Genomic DNA, 22,198 nt, shown 5'->3' with positions numbered 1-22,198 from the left:
GCTGATACTGTGGTTTTAATCTGATTTGTTTTAATTTGATTAATTAACTGAATGTACATTCCTTTGCTGACAAAGCAGGGTTGAACTCGTGATTCTGGGTCGTCAGAGTTCGTGGGGGCCCAGTAACAGACAGCCAGCTGCCTCACTTGTCCCCACCACCGGTCTCGTGTCCCTGTGTGGGCCGGCCGGCTGGGGACTTGCCCCGTTGCGACTCCACATCTAAAGTGCAGCGGGTCACGCGCCTAAATCCAGCTCTCCTCCAGGGAGCTCGGGTACCCGTCTCAGCCACGGGGCAGGCAGGGACCTGGTGAATGGGCAGATGCATGCAGCGCTGTGGCTCGCTGTGAACTCCCCCACCTCCTACAGCCCAGGGGAGTAGTGGAGTGCCACACCAGCCTGTTGCCAGGGATTGGCGAGTGTAGAGAGGAGACTGGGGCTTTGGTTTCTTTAGGTAAAGGCAGAATGGGACAGGGTTTCTAGTTTTTTTAAAAAGACAAAGTGCTGGGATAACTCAGCAGGTCATGCAGCATCTTTGAAGAACATGGATAGGTGATGTTTCGGGTCAGGACCCTTCTTCAGACGTGTTCCAGGGCTGATATCTGACCTGCTAAGTTACTCAGAATTTTGTATCTTCCTTATTTCCACAGGGTGTCTAGTTCTGGTTGGACAAAGAAAGGGTGGCGTGTAGTGGAATGGTACACGGATCAGTTCCTGCAGCCCGCAGAGACCTGATAGAAGTGTTTAAAATTATAAGTGGCATAGATGAGGTAGACAATCACAACTTTTTTCCCCCAAGGTGGAAATGTCGAAGACTAGAGGGCATAGCTTTAAGGTGAGAGGGGTACAATGTAAAGGTGATGTGCGGAGCAAGTTTTGTTTTACACAGGGTTGTGGGGCCTGGCGTGCGCTGCTGGGGATGGTGGTGGAGGCAGAAACAATAGTGGCATTTAAAATATTTTTAGATGTGGGTATGGAGGGATATGGATCACGTGCAGGCAAATTAGGAGATTAGTTTATCGTGGCAACGTGTTTGGCCCAAGAACCTGTTCCTTAACTGCACTACGTTCCACCGCTTGAAGCAAGTTGCAGGGCGTTTGCACGTCAGGCCTCGTTTATCGCCAGCACCTCCCCAGGCAGCTGCTGCACAAACAGGCCCTGAACCCCGACCACATCTCCACTCTCCAGCTCTCACTTTCACACGTCAGTCAGTGGTGTTTATTGAATTGGAAGCTGAGGAGTCAATTCACTTCTGATAAAAAATCCTTCCACTCAGGGCACTGATGTCCAGCTGGTGTGGAATCATTTTATTGCAGATTGTTATCTACAGGGTGTTAGTGAAGTGTGTGGCCGCAGGAGGAGTATCTCGCTGCCGCACTGTCAGAGGTAGCTGCGTTGTGGGCATTTCCTGGATGTTCATACCTTGTAGAGGTTGCTGTGGGCACAACACTGCCACTCAACCAGCTCACTATGGTGGAACCACAGGCTGATCTCCTTCTTGGCAACTTCAACCGAGTCGCTGGCATGGACCGCGTTCCTGAGAGGAGGAATGGCGGGTTACAGGAGGCACAGTGAGGAAGCCGGGATCACTTGACACGAAGCCCCAAAGCCCTGAACTCTTCCCCCCCTCCCCCCTCTCCCCCACCCCCACCCTGGATCAGACAGTCAGCACGGGTGTGTGTGGGAAACCGTGCCTCACAAAACAGATAAGAGTTTGTCGAAGAGGTGACTGAAGGGATTGGTGGTGGACAAATCTACATGGACTTTAGCGAGGCCTTTGACAAGGTCCCCTGTGGTAAGCTGGTCTGGAAGGTGGCATCCCATGGAATCTGAGGTGAGCTCGTCAGAGGATGGAGGCAAAGGGTAGTTGAGGAGGCTGTTTCTTGATTGGAGGCTTGTGACTAGTGGAGTGCCAGGGGACCACTGTTGTTCGTTATCAACATTCACGATTTGGATGACAGTAGTTAACATTGTTCATAAATTTACAGATCACATCAAAATTGGCGGTATAGCAGACAGGGGAAGGGTGTCTAAGTTTACAACAGGATCTCGATCAGTTGGGAGGTGGGCCAAGGAATGACAAATGGAATTTAATTCTGACAAGTGTGAGGTGTTGTACTTTGGTTTGTCTAACCAGGGCAGGGCTTGCACGTAAATGGTAGAGCCCTGGAGTGTGTTGTAAAACAGAGATGTGGGAGTATAGGCGCACGGTTTCCTCAAAGTGTTGAGACAGCTGGACACGGTTTTGAGGAAGGCATGTTTGCCTTCATTGGGAAGAGTATTGAGTTGGGGCATCATGATGCAGCTGGCCATTGGTCAGACTTGGAGTACTGTGAGCAGTTCTGGTCGCCCAGCTAAGTTGGAAAAGGTGCAGAAGTTGATTCACCAGGATGTTACCTGAGCATGCATGTATTAGTTTAGAGAGAGGTTGGATAGGCTGGGATTTTTTTCTTTGGAGCGTAGGAGGCTGAGGGCTGTCCTTATTGAAGTGTACGAGACCATGAGGGGCATGGAGAAAGTGAACGCTTGCTGTCTTTTTCCCAGGGTAGAGGATTCCAAAACTAGAAGGCACAGGCTTAAGGTGAGAGGGGAGAGATTTAAGAGGGACCTCAGAGCCAACTTTTCACAGAGGGTGTTCATATCTGGAATGAGCTGCCAGAGGAAGCTATAGAAGCGGAAACAATTATGACTCAAAAGGCATTGGAGGAATGGATTTATAGGAATATGGGCTGAATACATGCAGATGAGACTCGTCTGATAGGTAAACATGATTGGCGTGTGCCGAAGGGCCTATTTGTAAGCTGTACAGGTCAATGACTTGGTCTGTCCCTCGTGGGTCACAGGGAGGTGAGAGGATTGCCCCCCCTCTCAGGGACTGCTGATGTGGACACACAAACCCCGCAGAGGGTCCCAGCCCCCTCACACGTACCTGCTGATGTGGACACACAAGTCTCCGCGGAGCGTCCCGGGCAGGGCGTGGGCAGGGTTGGTGGAGCCAACCATCACACGAGACACCCTCACCACGTCGTGTCCTTCCCAGACCTGCAAGAAGAGAGACGACAACAGTGGAGCAATGGCTACAGGCCGCGAGAACGGCCCACGTCAGTGGGTGAGGAGGCCATGAGACAAAGGAGCAGAATCCCACACAATAAAGACAATTTACAGAAGCCAAGTAAACTGCAAACCTGCAAGTCTGGAATGTGGGAGGAAACCAGCGTACCTGGTGAAAACCCACGCAGAATGTACAGATTCCCCACAGACAACACCAGATGTCAGGATCAAACCCAGGTGCCTGTCGCTGTCAGGCAGCAGCTCTACCGCAGCGCCACTGCTGCCCTGGGCACAGGTCAAGGACCAAGTGCCAAGTGCAACGTGTATGACAAAAGGGCTCTCGCTATCTGTCAGCTGTCCTGCCCATTCTACCTTCTCCCTTCCTAATCAAGAACCTGCCAAAATACCCAAAGACTTGGCTTCCACTACCGCTTGTGGCAATGAATTCCACAGATTCACCACCCTCAGGCTGGTCTTTCCTCCTCATCTCCGCTCCCATTGATGGTGCAGCTCGCAGCCAGGGCTCCAGACGTTCACTGGCATCCCGGCAAGAGTATTCCCCTGGGCGAGGTGAAGAGTTCACTCAAGGGTCGGGGTTCCTGCCCCCCCCCCATACTCACCATGGCGACGATGGGTCCTGAGCTCATGTACTCAATCAGCGCCGGGTAGAAGGGCTTCTCCTCCAGGTCATGGTAGTGAGCGGAGAGCACCTCACGGGGAGCCTGCAACACGGCACAGCACAGTGAGCCCACACTCCCCTGTACACCCCCACCCCCACCCATCCCCTACACCTACGCACCCCGCTCTTCCACACACCCTCCCCTTCCCCAAGCTTCACTATCCCCAACACTCCCCCTCCCCCAAACTCCCCAACACACCCCCTCCCCCACATTCCCCAACACACCCCCTCCCCCACACTCCCCAGCACACACTCCCCCTCCCCTACACCACAACCACCCCCTCCCCCCCACACTCCCTCCCCCACACACACTCCCCAACCACCCCTCCCCCCCACACTCCCCCTCCCCCACACACCCTCTCCCCTACACACCCTCTCCCCGACACACCCCTCCCTCACACCCTCCACTCTCCCCCACACTCCCACTCCCCCACACTCCACTAGCCCCCACCCCCCCTCCTCCACTCTCCCCCACACCCCGCTCTCCCCGATGCACTGTCCACTCCCCACACCATCCACCATTTGTGTCCATGAACCAGACATGGTGATGTTTTCCCCCCCTCCCTGCCAGCTCAGCTTTAAGTGATGGAAAGGGGAGAGGGGTTGGAACCAGGTAAGAGTCAATGTCTACTTGTCATATGTACCAAAAAACAGAACAATTACATTCTTACTTGCAGCAGCATAACTAGCCTGTAAACACAATACTCGCATAACATAAATAAAAAGTTAAAAAAATTATAAAAACATGATATTGGTGCAAAAAAAGGCAAAGTCCCTGGTGCATCCAAGGCAGTTCCTGGTTGAATTGGTGCTCGCACTGCTGCTTACAACTCTGGCCTGGCACCTAGCAATATGGACGACTACAAGGGAGAGTCCTACCGACTGCGAAGGGCCGTGAAGGACGCAAAAAGGAGGTACAGGGACAGGATGGAGTTACAGATGGAGCAGCAGGACACCAGGCGCCTTTGGCAGGGGCTACGGACTATAACTAGCTACCGGTGCAGCCCCCCCCCCCCCCCCCCCCTCAACCGGAAGTGCCGGCACCTCCTTAGCTGATGACCTGAACTCTTTTTATGCACGGTTCGAGATGGGTAACACCCCCAGCTCGCCGTCTAAAAACAACACCAACAACTGGCTAGCGAGGCTGGAGGGGGATCCACCGCCGGGGATGTGCACACATTCTCGGTGTCCGAGCATGACGTGAGATGGGCTCTGACACGTGTGAACATGAGGAAAGCTGGAGGCCCAGATGGTATATCTGGGCGAGTATTAAAGTCTTGTGCTACTCAGCTTGCTCCAGTGCTCACCACAATATTTAACCTCTCCTTGGCAAAGTCCGTGGTCCCTGCATGCTTGAAAAGATCCATTATTGTACCGGTGCCAAAGAATGCCTCTCCAGCGTGTTTAAATGACTACCGACCGGTGGCCCTCACCTCGGTTGTCATGAAATGCTTCGAGAGACTAATCTGTGCCCTCCTTCCTCGCAACATAGACCCACTACAGTTCGCACACCGTCCGAACAGGTCCACAGATGATGCGGTCTCCCAGGTTCTGCACACCGCTCTCTCATCTGGACAGCCAGAAGGGGGGCTATGTGAGGATGCTGTTCATTGACTTTAGTTCAGTTTTCAACACAATAGTCCCCAGCAGACTGGCTGAGAAGCTGCTGGAACTGGGGCTTAGCACCCCTCTGTGTGCCTAGGTCCTGGACTTTCTCACGGCCGGGCCCCAAGTGGTCAGGATGGGAGAACACACATCTAGCCCCCTCACCCTGAACATTTGATCCCCCCAGGGTTGCGTCCTTAGCCCCCTATTGTACTCCCTGTACACACATGACTGCGTGGCCAGGTTCAGCTCAAACTCCATCATCAAGTTTGCTGATGACACTGTGGTGGTGGGCCGGATCTCCGACAACGATGAGAAGGCCTACCGGGAGGAGGTGGCTGATCTGGCACTCTGGTGTCAGGACAATAGCCTCCTCTTGAATGTCAAAAAAACTAAGGAGCTGATTGTGGACTTTAGAAGGGCTCAACATCCAAGGACGTACACGCCACTGGAGATAAATGGGTCTACTGTGGATAGGGTGAGCAGTTTTAAATACTTGGGAGTCCACATCAAAGAGGATCTGACATGGGCAACGCACATTGCCGCACTGGTGGGTAAGGCAAAGCAGCGCCTTTACCACCTTAGACAGCTGAGGAAATTCAGAGTGTCTCTGAGGATCCTTCATTGCTTCTACTCTGGGGCTGTAGAGAGCATCTTGTCCGGCAACATTACAGTCTGGTTTGGGAACAGCTCTGCCCAGGACAGGAAGGCCCTGCAGAGAGTAGTGCGTTCGGCAGAACGCACCATGGGAACTACACTCGTCCCCCTGCAGGACCTATACATCAGGAGGTGTAGATCGAGTGCAAGCAAGATTATGAGGGACCCCTGCCACCCCAGCAACGGACTGTTCCAGATGCTACGGTCAGGCAAACGCCTCCGCTGTCACGCTGTGAAAACGGAGAGGATGAGACGGAGTTTCTTCCCACAGGCCACCAGGACTGTTAACTTTTATAACTCCAGGGACTAAATTTTGTCTTCTCTGTATTAACTTTTATTTATACGCTGCAACTGTAATTCTTTTTTGTGCACAATCCGCAGGCATTGCCACTTTCATTTCACTGCACATCGTGTATGTGCATGTGACAAATAAACTTGACTTGACTTGACTGGACTTGTTAAAGAACCTGCTTGTTGTGTGAGGACACAAGAGGTGGCTGTGGAGTTTTGCAGCAGGACAATAGACAATAGACAATAGGTGCAGGAGTAGGCCATTCAGCCCTTCGAGCCAGCACCGCCATTCAATGCGATCATGGCTGATCACTCTCAATCAGTACCCCGTTCCTGCCTTCTCCCCATACCCCCTAACTCCGCTATCCTTAAGAGCTCTATCCAGCTCTCTCTTGAAAGCATCCAACGAACTGGCCTCCACTGCCTTCTGAGGCAGAGAATTCCACACCTTCACCACCCTCTGACTGAAAAAGTTCTTCCTCATCTCCGTTCTAAATGGCCTACCCCTTATTCTTAAACTGTGGCCCCTTGTTCTGGACTCCCCCAACATTGGGAACATGTTATCTGCCTCTAATGTGTCCAATCCCCTAATTATCTTATATGTTTCAATAAGATCCCCCCTCATCCTTCTAAATTCCAGTGTATACAAGCCCAGTCGCTCCAGCCTTTCAACATATGACAGTCCCGCCATTCCGGGAATTAACCTAGTGAACCTACGCTGCACGCCCTCCATAGCAAGAATATCCTTCCTCAAATTTGGAGACCAAAACTGCACACAGTACTCCAGGTGCTGTCTCACCAGGGCCCGGTACAACTGTAGAAGGACCTCTTTGCTCCTATACTCAACTCCTCTTGTTACGAAGGCCAACATTCCATTGGCTTTCTTCACTGCCTGCTGTACCTGCATGCTTCCTTTCATTGACTGATGCACTAGGACACCCAGATCTCGTTGAACTCCCCCTCCTCCTAACTTGACACCATTCAGATAATAATCTGCCTTTCTATTCTTGCTTCCAAAGTGAATAACCTCACACTTATCTACATTAAACTGCATCTGCCATGTATCCGCCCACTCACACAACCTGTCCAAGTCACCCTGCAGCCTTATTGCATCTTCCTCACAATTCACACTACCCCCCAACTTAGTATCATCTGCAAATTTGCTAATGGTACTTTTAATCCCTTCGTCTAAGTCATTAATGTATATCGTAAATAGCTGGGGTCCCAGCACCGAACCTTGCGGTACCCCACTGGTCACTGCCTGCCATTCCGAAAGGGACCCATTTATCCCCACTCTTTGCTTTCTGTCTGTCAACCAATTTTCTATCCATGTCAGTACCCTACCCCCAATACCATGTGCCCTAATTTTGCCCACTAATCTCCTATGTGGGACCTTGTCGAAGGCTTTCTGAAAGTCGAGGTACACCACATCCACTGACTCTCCCTTGTCAATTTTCCTAGTTACATCCTCAAAAAATTCCAGTAGATTTGTCAAGCATGATTTCCCCTTCGTAAATCCATGCTGACTCGGAATGATCCCGTTACTGCTATCCAAATGCTCAGCAATTTCGTCTTTTATAATTGACTCCAGCATCTTCCCCACCACTGATGTCAGACTAACTGGTCTATAATTACCCGTTTTCTCTCTCCCTCCTTTCTTAAAAAGTGGGATAACATTTGCTATCCTCCAATCCACAGGAACTGATCCTGAATCTATAGAACATTGAAAAATGATCTCCAATGCTTCCACTATTTCTAGAGCCACCTCCTTAAGTACTCTGGGATGCAGACCATCAGGCCCTGGGGATTTATCAGCCTTCAGTCCCATCAGTCTACCCAAAACCATTTCCTGCCTAATGTGGATTTCCTTCAGTTCCTCCATCACCCTAGGTTCTCCGGCCCCTAGAACATTTGGGAGATTGTGTGAATCTTCCTCAGTGAAGACAGATCCAAAGTAACGGTTTAACTCCTCTGCCATTTCTTTGTTCCCCATAATAAATTCCCCTGCTTCTGTCTTCAAGGGACCCACATTTGCCTTAACTATTTTTTTCCTCTTCACGTACCTAAAAAAACTTTTGCTATCCTCCTTTATATTATTGGCTAGTTTACCCTCGTACCTCATCTTTTCTCCCCGTATTGCCTTGCGTTTGTGAACTGCGGACTCAAAGCCTGGAGCTGGACAATTCTGCACCAGTCCTGGCTCCAGGGTCAATGTGACAAGTCTCTGAAGCTACAGGTGGGCACAAACAGATACCCACTCACTCGCAACGCACCGATCACTTGCATCCTCTTCCCTTCACATCCGTTGTGGAATGTTAATGACGTTACAGTCAGCATTGCAAAAGGCAACTGAACCATCCTCTCACCAGCTAGACCTCCCATCTGTTTTGTTAGTGTGTTTCCTTTCTGTAACCTGCTACAGTACAGCCACACAACTAATTAACAGAGGCTTTACACTCGAGTCTTGGGTTCAGCCATTTTAATTCAGGATCCCTCTGGCTCCAGCCTCATGGGTAATATATCCCCGGTACTGCACCACCGGGTGCGCTATTCCCATAACATCCCCCTTTATTTACAAAACAGATATATATGTACAGGAACTTTACATGTATAGCCATAAATTAAATTCTTCCATGGCATCTTAGTTCAGTGCTCGGAATTATCTAAACTTTGAACAACACATGTCTGGTTCCTCATTCCCTTTCCCTTTTTATTTATTCAGTTTTATTAGCCATTACCACTACTTCTACATAAAACAATGCATATCAAACTATAACCAAAAATATAACATTAACTTTTTAAACATAACCTAATATCCTTTACATCTATATTCAACTACATGTACAGGCCCTATCCTTATGTGGGCACATAATCCTGCAGATAGCGTGGTTTTCGAACGCATCTACCAGATCTTGTTGTCAGGGTTTGATGCTCTCTGGGGACTGGTGGTCGGCTCATATGTCGATTTTCTCGCTCCGGTTCAGGCAACGTCACCAGGTCATCTAGGTCAACATCAACGCGATGAAATGGCTCGTTGGTCTTCCTCAGATGGCGCCGATTCCGACGATAGATGACGCCGTCCTCGGTTCTGACTTCATAAGATCTGGGTTGCGCAACACGGCCTACAACCACAGCCTTCCTCCAGGACTGATGTCGATTATCGGTCGGCTTCACTCGAACTGGATCGCCAGCTTTCAGGGGAATCAGATCTTGAGATCCTCTGTTGTAGTAGTCTGCTTGTCTGTCTCTAGCTGCTCTCAACTCATCTCTTACTTTTTTCGGAATTTCAGGTTTGAGCAGCCTCTGAGTAGTCGGTAGAATGGTCCTGGTACGTCTGTTCATCAATCTTTGAACTGGACTGCTACTCATGCCAGGTGTTGGTGTGTTGCGAAAAGCTAGTAGGCTCAGGTAAGGGTCAGCTCCGGCAGCCTTAGCCTTCCTCAGCAATGACTTCGCAACTTTCACACTGCTCTCTGCCTTTCCATTACTCTGTGGATAATAGGGTGATGTGCTCGTATGTTCAAACTGCCACTTCTTGGTAAAACTCTTGAACTCCTCAGCTGTGAACTGTGGCCCATTATTTGTGATGAGCTGATCTGGTATTCCATATCTTGCGAACTGGCCTTTCATTTTATGGATGACATTCACTGCCAGTGTTTTCTCTAGATAGTCTATTTCCCAATATCCTGAGAAATAGTCCACAGTGATCAAATAGTTCCTTCCATCCAAGTGGAACAAATCTGCACCCACCTTCGCCCATGGTCTCTCTGGAATTTCATGGGAATGCAGCGTTTCTTTTGGTTGCTCTTTCCCTTGAGCTTGACATGTCTCACATTTTTGTATGAAGTCCTTGATTTCTGCACTCATTCCGGGCCAGTGCAGACATTCTCTTGCCCTTCTTAGACAGCCATTCACACCAATGTGGGAATCATGTACTCTTGTGAGCATGTCGCGTCTCCTGGCTTTAGAGATGATTACTCTCTCTCCCCTAAATATGAGACCATCTGCAACACTCAGCTCGTCCCTCACATGGAAATAGGAGATGAGCTCTGGGTCAACATCCTTCTTGTTCTCTGGCCAGCCACGTTTGATCACCTCTTGCAGTTTCTGCATAGTCTCATCTTCTCCTGTTGCATCCCTTATGCCATTTAGCAGAGGCTGTGCTATTGGGATGTGCCTTGCCAGGTTTACAGTCTCCAGTTCTCTCATGGTCTTGTCAGTCTTGCCAGTCTGAATATATGCTCTGCTCAGCGTGTCTGCAAGCTGCATCTCCTTCCCTGGTCTGTATCTTATTGTCACATCATAGGTCTGCATCCTCACCAGCATCCTCTGCAATCTCTTTGGTGCCCGATGAAGTGGTTTTGTGGCGATTATCTCCAGTGGCTTATGGTCTGACTGCACATTCACTGGCCTTCCATATGTGTACACATGGAACCTCTCTAGACCAAACATCACTGCCAGCAATTCTTTTTCTATTTGTGCATATCTGGTCTCTGCATCCGTCAGGGCCCTGCTGGCATAGGCAACTGGATGGCCCTCCTGCATCAGCGCCGCACCAAGTCCAGTTTCTGATGCGTCGGCCTGTACTGTCAGCTCCTTGGATGGATCATAGTATCTGAGTACTGGCTCGGCAGTTACTAGTGTGGCGCGTCGATAGAGGCCCGAAATAAAGGCAAGGAGCCAGGTATTTCGGGGGCGTTATGTTTTATTATACCTCGGTTATCAGACGGGTCGAGTCTGCCGGAATGGTTTCGCGCCCAAAACCTTGTCCTTATATACATGGTACCGGACCGCCCCCCCTGGACTTGTCCATTCCCGTGCCGAGGGGTCGGTAGTAGTATGGCCCGACCCTTGGGAGCCGCCACAGGACCCCCCCCCCCCCCAGAACCGGAGGCACGAAACGCACTGGTGGTCGCACAACCCGACCGGACCGCGTACGGTAATCAGTCGACAGAGGGGCCGGCGGAGGCACAGTTGGAGGGACAGGTGGTGGGTCCCAAAAGGGTGGGCGACCTCGTGGCCGAGGCTGGGCAACCCGCACCGGTTGGTCGATGTCTAAGTGGGACGGCTTCAGGCGGTCAATTGACACGGCCTCCGGCCGGTCCCCCATGTCCAAGACAAAGGTTGTCAGACGGGTCGAGTCTGCCGGAATGGCTTCGCGCCCAAAACCTTGTCCTTATATACATGGTACCGGACCGCCCCCCTGGACTGGTCCATTCCCGTGCCGAGGGGTCGGTAGTAGTATGGCCCGACCCTTGGGAGCCGCCACACTAGCTTCTTTATGTCCATCACCGCCCTGTCATGCACCTGTGCCCACCACCAAACTACATCCTTCTGCGTCAGCTTGCGTAGCGGTTCACATAGACCGCTTAATCCAGGAAGGAATTTGCTCAAGTAGTTAACAAAGCAAATAAATCTCTGAACTCCTTGGACATCCTTTGGGTTAGGCATCTGTAGCACTGCTTCTACCTTCCCTGGATCTGGTTTCAGTCCTGCAGCAGAGACTCTATGTCCTATGAAAGTGACTTCCTTCACCTTCAGCTTTGCTTTCTCTATGTTCAGCTTCAGGTGACGGTCACGACATCTCTCCATCAGAGCTTTAACGTTCCTGTCATGGTCTCTTTCTGCTTCCTCTGCCGTTTTTCCTTTCCCAAACACTAGGATGTCGTCAGCAACAGACCTCACTCCTTCCAGGCCCTCCAGCACTTGGTTCTGTCGTCGCTGGAACTCCTCAGGGGCCGTGGACAGACCAAATGGCATGCGTCTCCACCTATATCTACCATATGGTGTGTTAAATGTTGTAAGCTGAGAACTCTCATCATCCAGTTCCACATGCCAAAACCCATTCTTGGCATCAAACGTGCTAAAGACCTTGGCATCATTCAGGTCGGTGAGGACATCTTCGATCGTCGTCATTGGGTAATGACTTATTTTAAGCCCCTTGTTCAGATCCCTCGGGTCTAAACACACTCTCAACTTCCCATTGGGCTTTTCTACACACACAAGGCTGGATACCCATGGTGTGTGGGTCTCTACTGGGGCAATTATGTCCGCTTCTGTCAGTCTGCCTAACTCCTCTTTCAGCTTACTCCGTAAGGCTACAGGGATTCTTCGTGGTGGGTGGATCACCGGCGTTATGCTGTCAGCTACCAGCAGATGGTACTTGCCCTCAAATTTACCTGTCCCTTCAAACACATCAGCATACTCCACTATCAATCTTTCCTTGGTCAGAGGGATTTCACTGCCATTCAGTGTCATTATGTTCTCTGTACACACTGAGATGAACCCCATCTGCTGGGCTGCCCTACTTCCCAGGATTGGAATGCAGTCTTCCTCCAGGACTACAAACTCTACTTTGTATTTCTTTCCATTCTTTGGGTTTACCAGTCTCATTTTGCTTTTCCCAAGAGGCACCACGGTCGTATTGTTGTACATGGACAATACTTGCTTGGTTTCATCCACATCCTTTACATACATCTTGGGAATTATGTTACATGTGGCTCCACTGTCCACCTGGAATTTTACTTCCTTCCCTTTCAGCATCATGGTCGCAAAGATTTTATTTGGGAATTGAGTCTCCTCAACCCTGTGCACACTTTCTGCTTTTCCTGCTTCTGGTTGCAGTTCCATTGTGTGAATTTCATCAACCTCTTGACTGTCATCATACTCATCACTGGAACTCTCCACTTCCACCACTGCATGCACAGGTTTTTTCCCTTTCTTTTCTTTCTTCTGCTGCCCCTGCTTTTCCATGCATTGTGAGGCGAAATGATCTTTCTGATGGCATTTGAAACACTCCCTGCCATATGCCGGACATTTCTCCTTCTTTCTCTCATGTTTGTATCCACAGTATTTGCACTCTATGGTTGGCTGGTATCGTTTCCCCTCCTGCCTCACTGCACAGACATCTTGTCGCTGGTCCCCTATCAGGACATCAACTCTGGCCTTGGCCAGCACCGAAGCCTGGCATGCCTTCACACACTTTTCTAAGTCAAGTGAGGTTTCTCGGAGAAGTCTTTCCCGCAGCATGTCATCCCTTATGCCGCATATTATTCTATCACGTATCAGTGAATCCTTCAACTCTGAAACCGCAATGAGCTGCCAAGAGCTTCAGTTCTATTAAAAACGAATCAAAAGTCTCCCCTCTCTCTTGGCTCCGCATAAAGAATCTATACCTGTCGACGGTCTCGTTCCTCACGGGTTGACAATGCTTTTCGAAAGCATCGAGTACCTGCGCTAGCGTAACCTCTTGTACGTTGCCCTCCGGCGTCCGTGTCTCGAGCGTCTGGTAGAGCTCTCTCCCTTGCGGTCCAACTAGGTACATTAGCAGTTTCCTCATTGTCTTGTCCTCCTTCCCTTCCATGCTCAAATCAACATAGAGCTCAAACTCTTCCCTCCATTGTCTCCACTCCATTGGCAGGTCCCTTGCCTCAAAATTCATTTGCCTAGGGGGCTTCAGCTGCTCCATTTTCCTGATAAATCCACCCCTCTATCAATGGAAACAATGTAGGCCCCAGTCGTCTCTCAGCAGTAATTACTCACAAACGTCGTCTGCTGTCGTCCTTTCGATTGATCCTGAAGCAGGCCCCGATCTGACACCATGTTTTGTTAGTGTGTTTCCTTTCTGTAACCTGCTACAGTACAGTTACACAACTAATTAACAGAGGCTTTACACTCGAGTCTTGGGTTCAGCCATTTTAATTCAGGATCCCTCTGGCTCCAGCCTCATGGGTAATATATCCCCGGTACTGCACCACCGGGTGCGCTATTCCCATAACACCATCTACCTCATTGGAGACCATCAAACTATTATCAATCAGGCCTTGTGTAGGGAGGAACAGCAGTTTAAACCGAAGGCAGACACAAAAAGCTGGGGTAACTCAGCGGGTCAGGCAGCATCTCTGGAAAATAGGAATAGGTGATGTTTCGGGTTGAGACCCATCTTGTCTCGACCCGTAAAGTCACCTATTCCTTTTCTTCTGAGATGCTGCCTGACCCACGGAGTTACTCCAGCTTTTTGTGTCTCTTTAATCAGACTTTATCTTGCGCTAAACGCTATTCTTTTTATCCTATATCAATACACTGTGGACCGCATGATTTTAATCATGTATAATCTTTTCAATGACTGGATAGCACGCAACACAAAGCTTTTCACTGTACCTCAGTGCACCTGATAATAAACTAATCTAAACTAGCACTCCCCACTCACCTTTCTAAGGAGGGGATGTGTTTCCCCAGGTTCTGATCCCTGATAAATGTCTGTCCAATGATCCCAAAATCTCAGTCGGGGGCATTTACACTAGCCCTTGCATATTCCAATCAGAAGGGGCAAAACTGTTACTTCCACTCGGGTAACGCCTTTCCGTAACATAGTCAGGTAGAGCGTGATCGATGAATTAAGGAGCAGTGCATTACGCTGACCAAAATGGTTATAAAGTGATTTCAATCAGAAACTAGAGAACCACTTAAAAGTTTATTTGGAAGTTGACAAACAGGAAAAACAGCTGTCTTAGATTTCAACAATATCAGAGAAACCTCCCCGCAGTCTATCAACATCAGCCGGTCTGTTTCACCACAGGAGGCTATCGGAACCGATGTGAAAGCTTCCATTGACATGCTTTAGACTTCAGAGATACACCATGGAAACAGGCCCCGAGGCAAACCGAGTCCATGCCGACCAGCGATCACCCCGTACACTAGCACTATCCTACACACTAGGAACAATTTACAATTTACCAACGCCAATTAACCTACAAATCTGTACATCTTTGGACTGTGGAAGGAAACTGGAGCACACAGAGAATGCCCACGCGATCACTGGGAAAACGTACAAACTACAGACAGCACCCGTATTCAGGATCAAACCCCAAAAGCTGCCTCTCTACCGCTGCACCACCGTGTAGCTTCATGTAACGAGACGAATAAACAATGTAACATGCAGCGCTGAGTACCTTTAGCTTGCAAAACTAATAAACTTAGTTATTGTAAAGATCTATATTCTTGAACATCCCACAGGAAAAATACAATTGTTTTATAACGTGATTGTCTGTACCATGGAGTTCCTCATTGAGTTGGGCAGAGCTGCCTATCCCTGTCTCGAGGTCCAGGGGAAGCCACGCAGCTCCTGTGGACGGTCTGCTGGCCAGGTGTTGAGTAGGGATGGATGACACTCCACAAGCTGAGGGTGACAGCCCTCCCTCCCACACACCTCCAGCCCTGCCAATGGCTGCAGTCACTGTGAGTGGTGGTACAAGCAGACCACAGCCACGGAAACACTACGGTAGTCATACAGCCTGGAAACAGGCCCTTTGGCCAAACTTGCCGACACCAACCAAGATGCCCCATCTACGATAGTCCCACATGCCAGCATTTTCTCTATACTCCTCTAAACCTTTCCATCCATGAACCTGTCCAAATATCTATTAAATGTTGTTATAGTACCTGCTCAGGCTCATTTCACCCACTGTGTGGAAAAAGGTGCCCCTCAGATTCATGTTACATTTTCTCCAGCTCACCTTAAAGCCATTTCCTCTAGTTTTTAATTCCCCTACTCTGGGTAAAAGGATGTGCATTCACTCTATCTATACCCCTCATGATCTTATACACCTCCATAAATGACCCCTCAGCCTCCCACACTCCATTATCACGTGCACTGCCCAACCTCTCCCTACATCTCAGGCCCTCAAGTTTTGGCAACATCCTCGATAATCCACTCTGGGATTTTCTGCGTATCCATGTGCCTATCCAAAAGCAAGTAAAAATCCACTGTTATATCTGCCTCCACCACCATCACCTGCATCAATTTTATAAACTTCTATCGGGTGACCTCTTTCTCTCACCAGACATGCTGAATGTTTCCAACATCCCAGTTTTCTCTGAGCTTTCCAGCATCTGCAATTATTTGCTGTTTTTCATTAACGGAAAGTGATTGGTCAACTTATTGAAGTACACCCCTGTAACCCGGGAAACAAGGTGGGTAAGAGGGCAGAGCTGCTGCCTCACATCACCACAGACCCACCCGGGTTCAATCCCGACCTTGGGTGCTGCCTGTGTGGAGTTTGTACGTTCTCCCTGTGACCGTGTGGGTTTCCTCCAGGTGCTCCGGTTTCCTCCAGCATCCCAGAAAGACGTGGGGGTTTGTAGGTTAATTGGCCTCTGTAAACTGCCCCTAGTGTGTAGGGAGTGGATGAGAAAAAGGGATAAATTGAACAAGTGTGAATGGGTGATCAATGATCAGCATGGACTCGTGGGCCGAACCGCCTGTTTCGATGCTCTGTCTCTAAACTAACTACAACCCACAACGGAGACACCCGGTAAAGGTAAGGAGGTTAGTCAAGCAGTCAAGCCTGCAATCTCACTCTGTACCTGCACCAGTTTCAGTCCCACCAGCTGGAAGCCCCTTCGCTCAAACCTCTGGATAATTTCTCCAACGAGCCTCCTCTGGACACCGTCCGGTTTCACCGCCACCAGTGTCTGCTCACGAATCCCAGCGATCCCTGGTCCCGGCAGAGGGGGGGAGTTAATACAGGACAGCACAGTGCAGCAAAGACTGGTCCCACCCCGGTTATTCCTTCTTCACATTCACATCAGGCAGAAGATACAGAAACTACAGATACTGAAAGCGCGCACCAAGAGACTCAGGAACAAGCTTCTTCCCCTCTGTCATCAGGCTTCTGAACGGTACTTCCATAAGCTAGAGTACTGTCCGATTCACCTCTACCCCATTGTGGACATTGGATTTTGTCTCTGGAACTGATGCGCTACAATGCTGAGAACTTTATCTTCCCCTTCACTCCACCTATTGTACTTGAGTGTGACTTGATTGCATTTATTTAGAGCATTATCTGATCTGTTTGGATAGCAAGCAATACAAAGTTTTTCCCTGTACCTCGGTACATGTGACAATAATAAACCTAAACAACTGGAGCAGGCTCTTTGGCCCATGCCGAATAAGATGCTAAGAAACCTATCTCCTCTGCCTCCACATGATCCATATCTCTCCATTCCCTGCATATCCATGCACACATCTAAAAGCCTCTTAAACGCCACTCGTATCTGCCTCCAACACCACCCCCAGCAGCATGTTCCAGGCACCGATCATCCTCTGTGTAAAATAAACGATGCGCACATCTTTAAACTTCGCCCCCCTCACCTTCCAGTTGTACCTTCTAGTCTTTGCCATTTCCACCTTGGGAAATAAAGTCCTATTTATGCCTCTCAAAAGTTTATAAACTTTCAGATTGGTGTGGAAGGGCCAAAGGGTGGGCAGGGAGGTGATGGGTTGAAGGCCTGATTGTGTTTCTATAACTGATATCACGAGGGCTCTCTAATCAATCTTATAATCCACAGCACAGCAAGGCAAGCAGTTATATCACTGAAATGACTGAAACAAATTTAAATCAATTTATTTTAATTCCATTTGGATTTTTGACTCAATTAAATGCCTTCAGTTGTGCTGGTTTAGTGTGTGGCAGGATGTGAATCGTCCTGAAATTCCTATCACCGAACCAGTCAGGAGACTCATGAACGTCATCAATTCCACACCGCAAGGACAGAGCACTCTCTCCCTACAGAGTCGACAGTACAGCACGGATACAGGCCCTTTGGCCCAACTCATCAATGCCGACCAACAAGCCCCATCTAAACTAGTCCCACCTGCCTGCATTTGGCCCATATTCCTCTAAACCTTTCCTATCCATGTATCTGTCCAAATATCTTTTTTATGCTTTTATACCATCCTCAACATCCTCCTCTGCAGCAAGTTCCACAAACCAACCATGCTCTCAGTGAAATTGTGGCCCCTCCAGGTAAATTCATGTCCTTTGGTTCTGGATTCCACCTCTCTGTGCATTCACCCTTTCTACTTCCCTCATGATTTTACGTACCTCTATAAAATCACTCCTCAGCCTCCTCTGCTCCATGGAATAAAGTCCTAGCCTGCTCACCCTCTCCCGTACCTCAGGCCCTCAACTTCAGCCAACACCCTCATAAATCTTCTCTGCACTCTTTCCAAATTAACAACATAAAAACATAGCACAAAAAGTAAGGAAATTTGTGTTTGGTAGATTATTTCTTTGTTGTAACAATGCTTCTTGGCAATAAATCTTATACCGTTGGAAAGCCTGTTTATTTCCCTTTTAAATGGTGCCACATTTGTAAGGAACATGCATTTGTGGGATGAGCAGCAGAGCTGAGTATATGGGTTGCACCCATGAAAAATTTGCCAAATCTTCTCTGCCAATGCCAAACAGCTTATTCTGCTGTTGCTATTGACTCTTGTTTTGAGATTCTGGTACCCCCAGGTGCTGACAATCAGGTACCTGATTGGCACCTGATTGGCAGCATCTGCGAGCATGGGCCCTGCTACAGTGGTCAGTAGGTGTCTGCTCCAAGAATCGGCATGCCACGTTTGACTGATCTGGATAGGGCCCGTGCGATAGGGCAACTTCAAGCTGGTGTTCCGCAAAACCAAGTTGCGGCATTATTTGGAGTGAGCCCTAGTACCATCTCCAAAGTGAAGGCCAAGTTCCATATAACGGGGGATGACAGAGACAGGCCGCGAAGTGGGCGTCCCAAGAAGACAACACCCGAAGAAGACCGTTTCCTCACCCTGTCATCACTTAGGAACCGTAGGCTGTCTTCTACAGATTTGCAGTCAAGGTTTGCAGGACGACATGGCCGACGGCTCTCTGCCCAGACAATTCGGAACAGACTGCACGCAGCCGATCTCCGGTCTCATAGGGTTGCCAGGAGGCCTGCCATGACTGCCCTTCACCGTCAGGCCCGTTTGCGCTGGTGTCGGCAACACGTGCACTGGAACCTGAACATGTGGAGGAACGTTATGTTCAGCGATGAGTCCAGATTCTGCCTACGGCAGTTGGATCATAGGGTCAAAGTGTGGAGAAGACGCGGAGAACGCTATGCTGATTGCTGCACCGATAGAGTAACATCTTTTGGTGGAGGCAGTGTGATGGTGTGGGGCGGCATCTCCCTCACTGGAAAAATGAGGCTTGTCATCATTGGAGGCAATCTCAATGCAGAGAGATATCGAGATGAGATTCTGCAACCAGTGGCAATCCAATATCTCCACAGTCTGGGACCGAACTCTATCCTCCAAGATGACAATGCTCGCCCCCACAGAGCAGGGTTTCTCAGAGACTACCTCCAGAATTTGGGAGTGGAGAGGATGGAATGGCCTGCCAGCAATCCTGACCTCAACCCCATTGAACACTTGTGGGATCAGCTTGGGCGTGCTGTTCGTGCCAGTGACCAACACAACCACGTTGGCTGACTTGCGACAAATGCTGGTTGAAGAATGGGATGCCACCCCACAACAGTGTGTGACCAGCATGAGGAGGAGGTGCCAGGCTGTTGTGGCTGTGTATGGTTCTTCCACACGCTACTGAGGCTCCTGTTTATTAAATGAATAAATTGTTAAATTGCCAATATGTCTTGTTTCTTCAGACTTCAATCATCCAATCCACCAAACAACACCGAACAAGAGTCAATGGCAGAATAAGCTGTTTGGCATTGGCAGATTAGATTTGGCAGATTTTTCATGGGCGCAACCCACATACTCAGCTCTGCTGCTCATCTCACAAATGCATATTCCTTACAAATGTGGCACCATTTAAAAGGGAAATAAACAGGCTTTCCAACGGTATAAGATTTATTGCCAAGAAGCATTGTTACAAAAAAGAAATAATCCACCAAACACAAATTTCCTTACTTTTTGTGCTATGTTTATTTGCTCTAGCAGGGTGACCAAAGCTGAACACAAGTCTGGCCTTACAATATCTTATTCAACTAGAACATAATGTCCCAATTTCTATACTCAATTCCCTGACTGATGAAGGCTAGCATGCCAAAAGCCTGTTCACACCCTGTCTACCTGCGACCGACTTTCAGGGAATGAACACCTAGTACACCTAGATCTGCTCTACAACACTCACCGGAGCCTTACCGTTCGTTCACTGTGAAAGTCCTGCCCTGGTTTCACTTCTCAAAATAAAACACCTCGCACTTATCTGCTTCAAACTCCATGTGCCATTCATTCATTCCTCGGGCCCCTTGCCCAGCTGGTTAAATTCTCACTATAATTCTGGATAAACTCCTACACTTATTGAAACATATAAGATAATTAGGGGATTGGACACATTAGAGGCAGATAACATGTTCCCAATGTTGGGGGAGTCCAGAACAAGGGGCCACAGTTTAAGAATAAGGGGTAGGCCATTTAGAACGGAGATGAGGAAGAACTTTTTCAGTCAGTGGGTGGTGAAGGTGTGGAATTCTCTGCCTCAGAAGGCAGTGGAGGCCAGTTCGTTGGATGCTTTCAAGAGAGAGCTGGATAGAGCTCTTAAGGATAGCGGAGTGAGGGGGTATGGGGAGAAGGCAGGAACGGGGTACTGATTGAGAGTGATCAGCCATGATCGCATTGAATGGCGGTGCTGGCTCGAAGGGCTGAATGGCCTACTCCTGCACCTATTGTCTATGATGCCACCTATTTTATTATCATCTGAATACGTACTAATCTGGCCTTGTGCATTTTCATCCAAACCACTGGTTAGGGGTCTCCCCTGAGGCACACCACTGGTTAGGGGTCTCCCTGAGGCACACCACTGGTTAGGGGTCTCCAGTTCGAAACACAACCTTCCGGGAGGCAGATACAATAATAGTGTTCAAGAGGCTTTTAGATGGGCTTTGGAAGATCATGGAATGCAGGGATGTGGACCATGTACAGGCAGAGATTAGTTTACCTGGCACTATGCATGGCGCAGACACTGGGGGCCGAAGGGCCTGTTCTTGTGCTGCACCACTCAATGTAACCATGTACGTGTGTTCCATCCTCAGGCTTAGGAAAGGGGATCAACACATGGCATGGGGAGGGGGCAGGACGGGGTCTCCCTCCCCCTCCCTCCTCTCAAGGGATGGTGGGAGGGGGGGGGGGGGTTACCTCTCTTTCTGCACCCACACACCCTTCTGCCCGACCCACTGTCCCACTTGTTCTCCACATACCCTTCCCCCAACGTTCCCCTCTCTCTGCCCCCCCTCCCCGTCCCATGCATTCTCTTGCCCCCTCCCTCCCTCCCCGTCCCATGCATTCTCTTGCCCCCTCCCTCCCGTCCACCCACCCACCCCTATCCCTCTCTCCCCTTCACCCCGGGACTGGGGAATCACCTTCCCTCCTCTGTCCCCCCCCACCCCACACACTCCGGGCCGGCCCGGGGAAGCTCCCTCCGCTTCCCTCCTTTCTTTCCTCTCCCCGCCGCTTCTGTTTCTCTGTGAATCGTAATGAAAGTTTCCACAAACTCTGCAGCTACCGGTGTGTCGCCGGCCCGGGACCCGCTCCCGCTCCCGCTCCCTCCCCCTGGGAGCCGGCACCTACCGGAGGCCCAGCGCGGCCCGGGGCCGGCGGCCCGACAATCCCTCAGGAGGCGGCTTAGTCCCCGCAGCAGCAGCATCGCCGCTCGGCTCAGCTCAGCTCAGCCTGGCCCGACTCAACTACTGGGGGCTCGGCCCACAGGGCGGGGCCACTCCGCCCGGCCTCCCCTCCCTCCCCTCCCTCCCCTCCCTACCCCTCTCCTCTCCTCCTCCCCCCCCCCTCCCCTCCCCTCCCCTCCCCTCCCCTCCCCTCCCCTCTCCCCTCCCCTCCCCTCCCCTCTCCCCTCCCCTCTCCTCCCCTCACCCCCCTCCCCTCCCCTCACCTCCCTCCCCTCCCCTCCCTCCCCTCCCCTCCCCTCACCTCCCCTCCCCTCACCTCCCCTCTCCTCCCCTCCCCTCTCCTCCCCTCTCCTCCCCTCTCCTCCCCTCCCTCCCCTCTCCTCCCCCCCTCCCCTCCTCCTCCCCTCACCTCCCCTCTCCTCCCTCCCCTCTCCTCCCCTCTCCTCCCCTCCCCTCCCCCCCCTTCCTATCTCC

The 22,198-nt window shown here is 50.2% G+C and overlaps 1 protein-coding gene across 2 annotated transcripts; it reads right to left on the bottom strand.

The window, feature by feature from the left end:
• Positions 1-1,298: 1,298 nt before the first annotated feature.
• nme4 (NME/NM23 nucleoside diphosphate kinase 4) lies at positions 1,299-21,795 on the bottom strand. 2 transcript variants are annotated; one of them, XM_078417974.1, is made up of 5 exons: positions 21,669-21,795; positions 16,646-16,776; positions 3,669-3,770; positions 2,927-3,039; positions 1,299-1,534 (listed from the first exon to the last, which is right to left on the bottom strand). In XM_078417974.1, exons 1-5 carry the CDS (start codon positions 21,742-21,744, stop codon positions 1,414-1,416), a joined length of 543 nt encoding a protein of 180 aa, XP_078274100.1. In that variant the 5' UTR covers positions 21,745-21,795; the 3' UTR covers positions 1,299-1,413. The 2 variants fall into 2 exon arrangements, with proteins under 2 accessions (XP_078274100.1, XP_078274102.1); XM_078417976.1 differs by lacking the exons at positions 16,646-16,776; positions 21,669-21,795 and adding an exon at positions 13,823-13,972.
• Between the last annotated feature and the right edge of the window lie 403 nt (positions 21,796-22,198).

Source organism: Rhinoraja longicauda, chromosome 21 (genome assembly GCF_053455715.1).
Source record: "Rhinoraja longicauda isolate Sanriku21f chromosome 21, sRhiLon1.1, whole genome shotgun sequence".
Lineage (NCBI taxonomy): Eukaryota > Metazoa > Chordata > Chondrichthyes > Rajiformes > Arhynchobatidae > Rhinoraja > Rhinoraja longicauda.
Note: the sequence above shows the minus strand (reverse complement) of the source record. Positions and strands in the feature narration are given on the sequence as shown.

What these genes read in the sequence shown, in the direction of transcription:
- nme4 (XM_078417974.1), bottom strand. Translation starts at nt 21,744, where the DNA reads ATGCTGCTGCTGCGGGGACTAAGCCGCCTCCTGAGGGATTGTCGGGCC. An exon ending in TGGGACTGAAACTGGTGCAG is followed by an intron (nt 3,771 to 16,645) that starts GTACAGAGTGAG and finishes GCCGTGTTGCAG; the next exon opens with GCTCCCCGTGAGGTGCTCTC. An exon ending in CAGGACCCATCGTCGCCATG is followed by an intron (nt 3,040 to 3,668) that starts GTGAGTATGGGG and finishes CTCTTCTTGCAG; the next exon opens with GTCTGGGAAGGACACGACGT.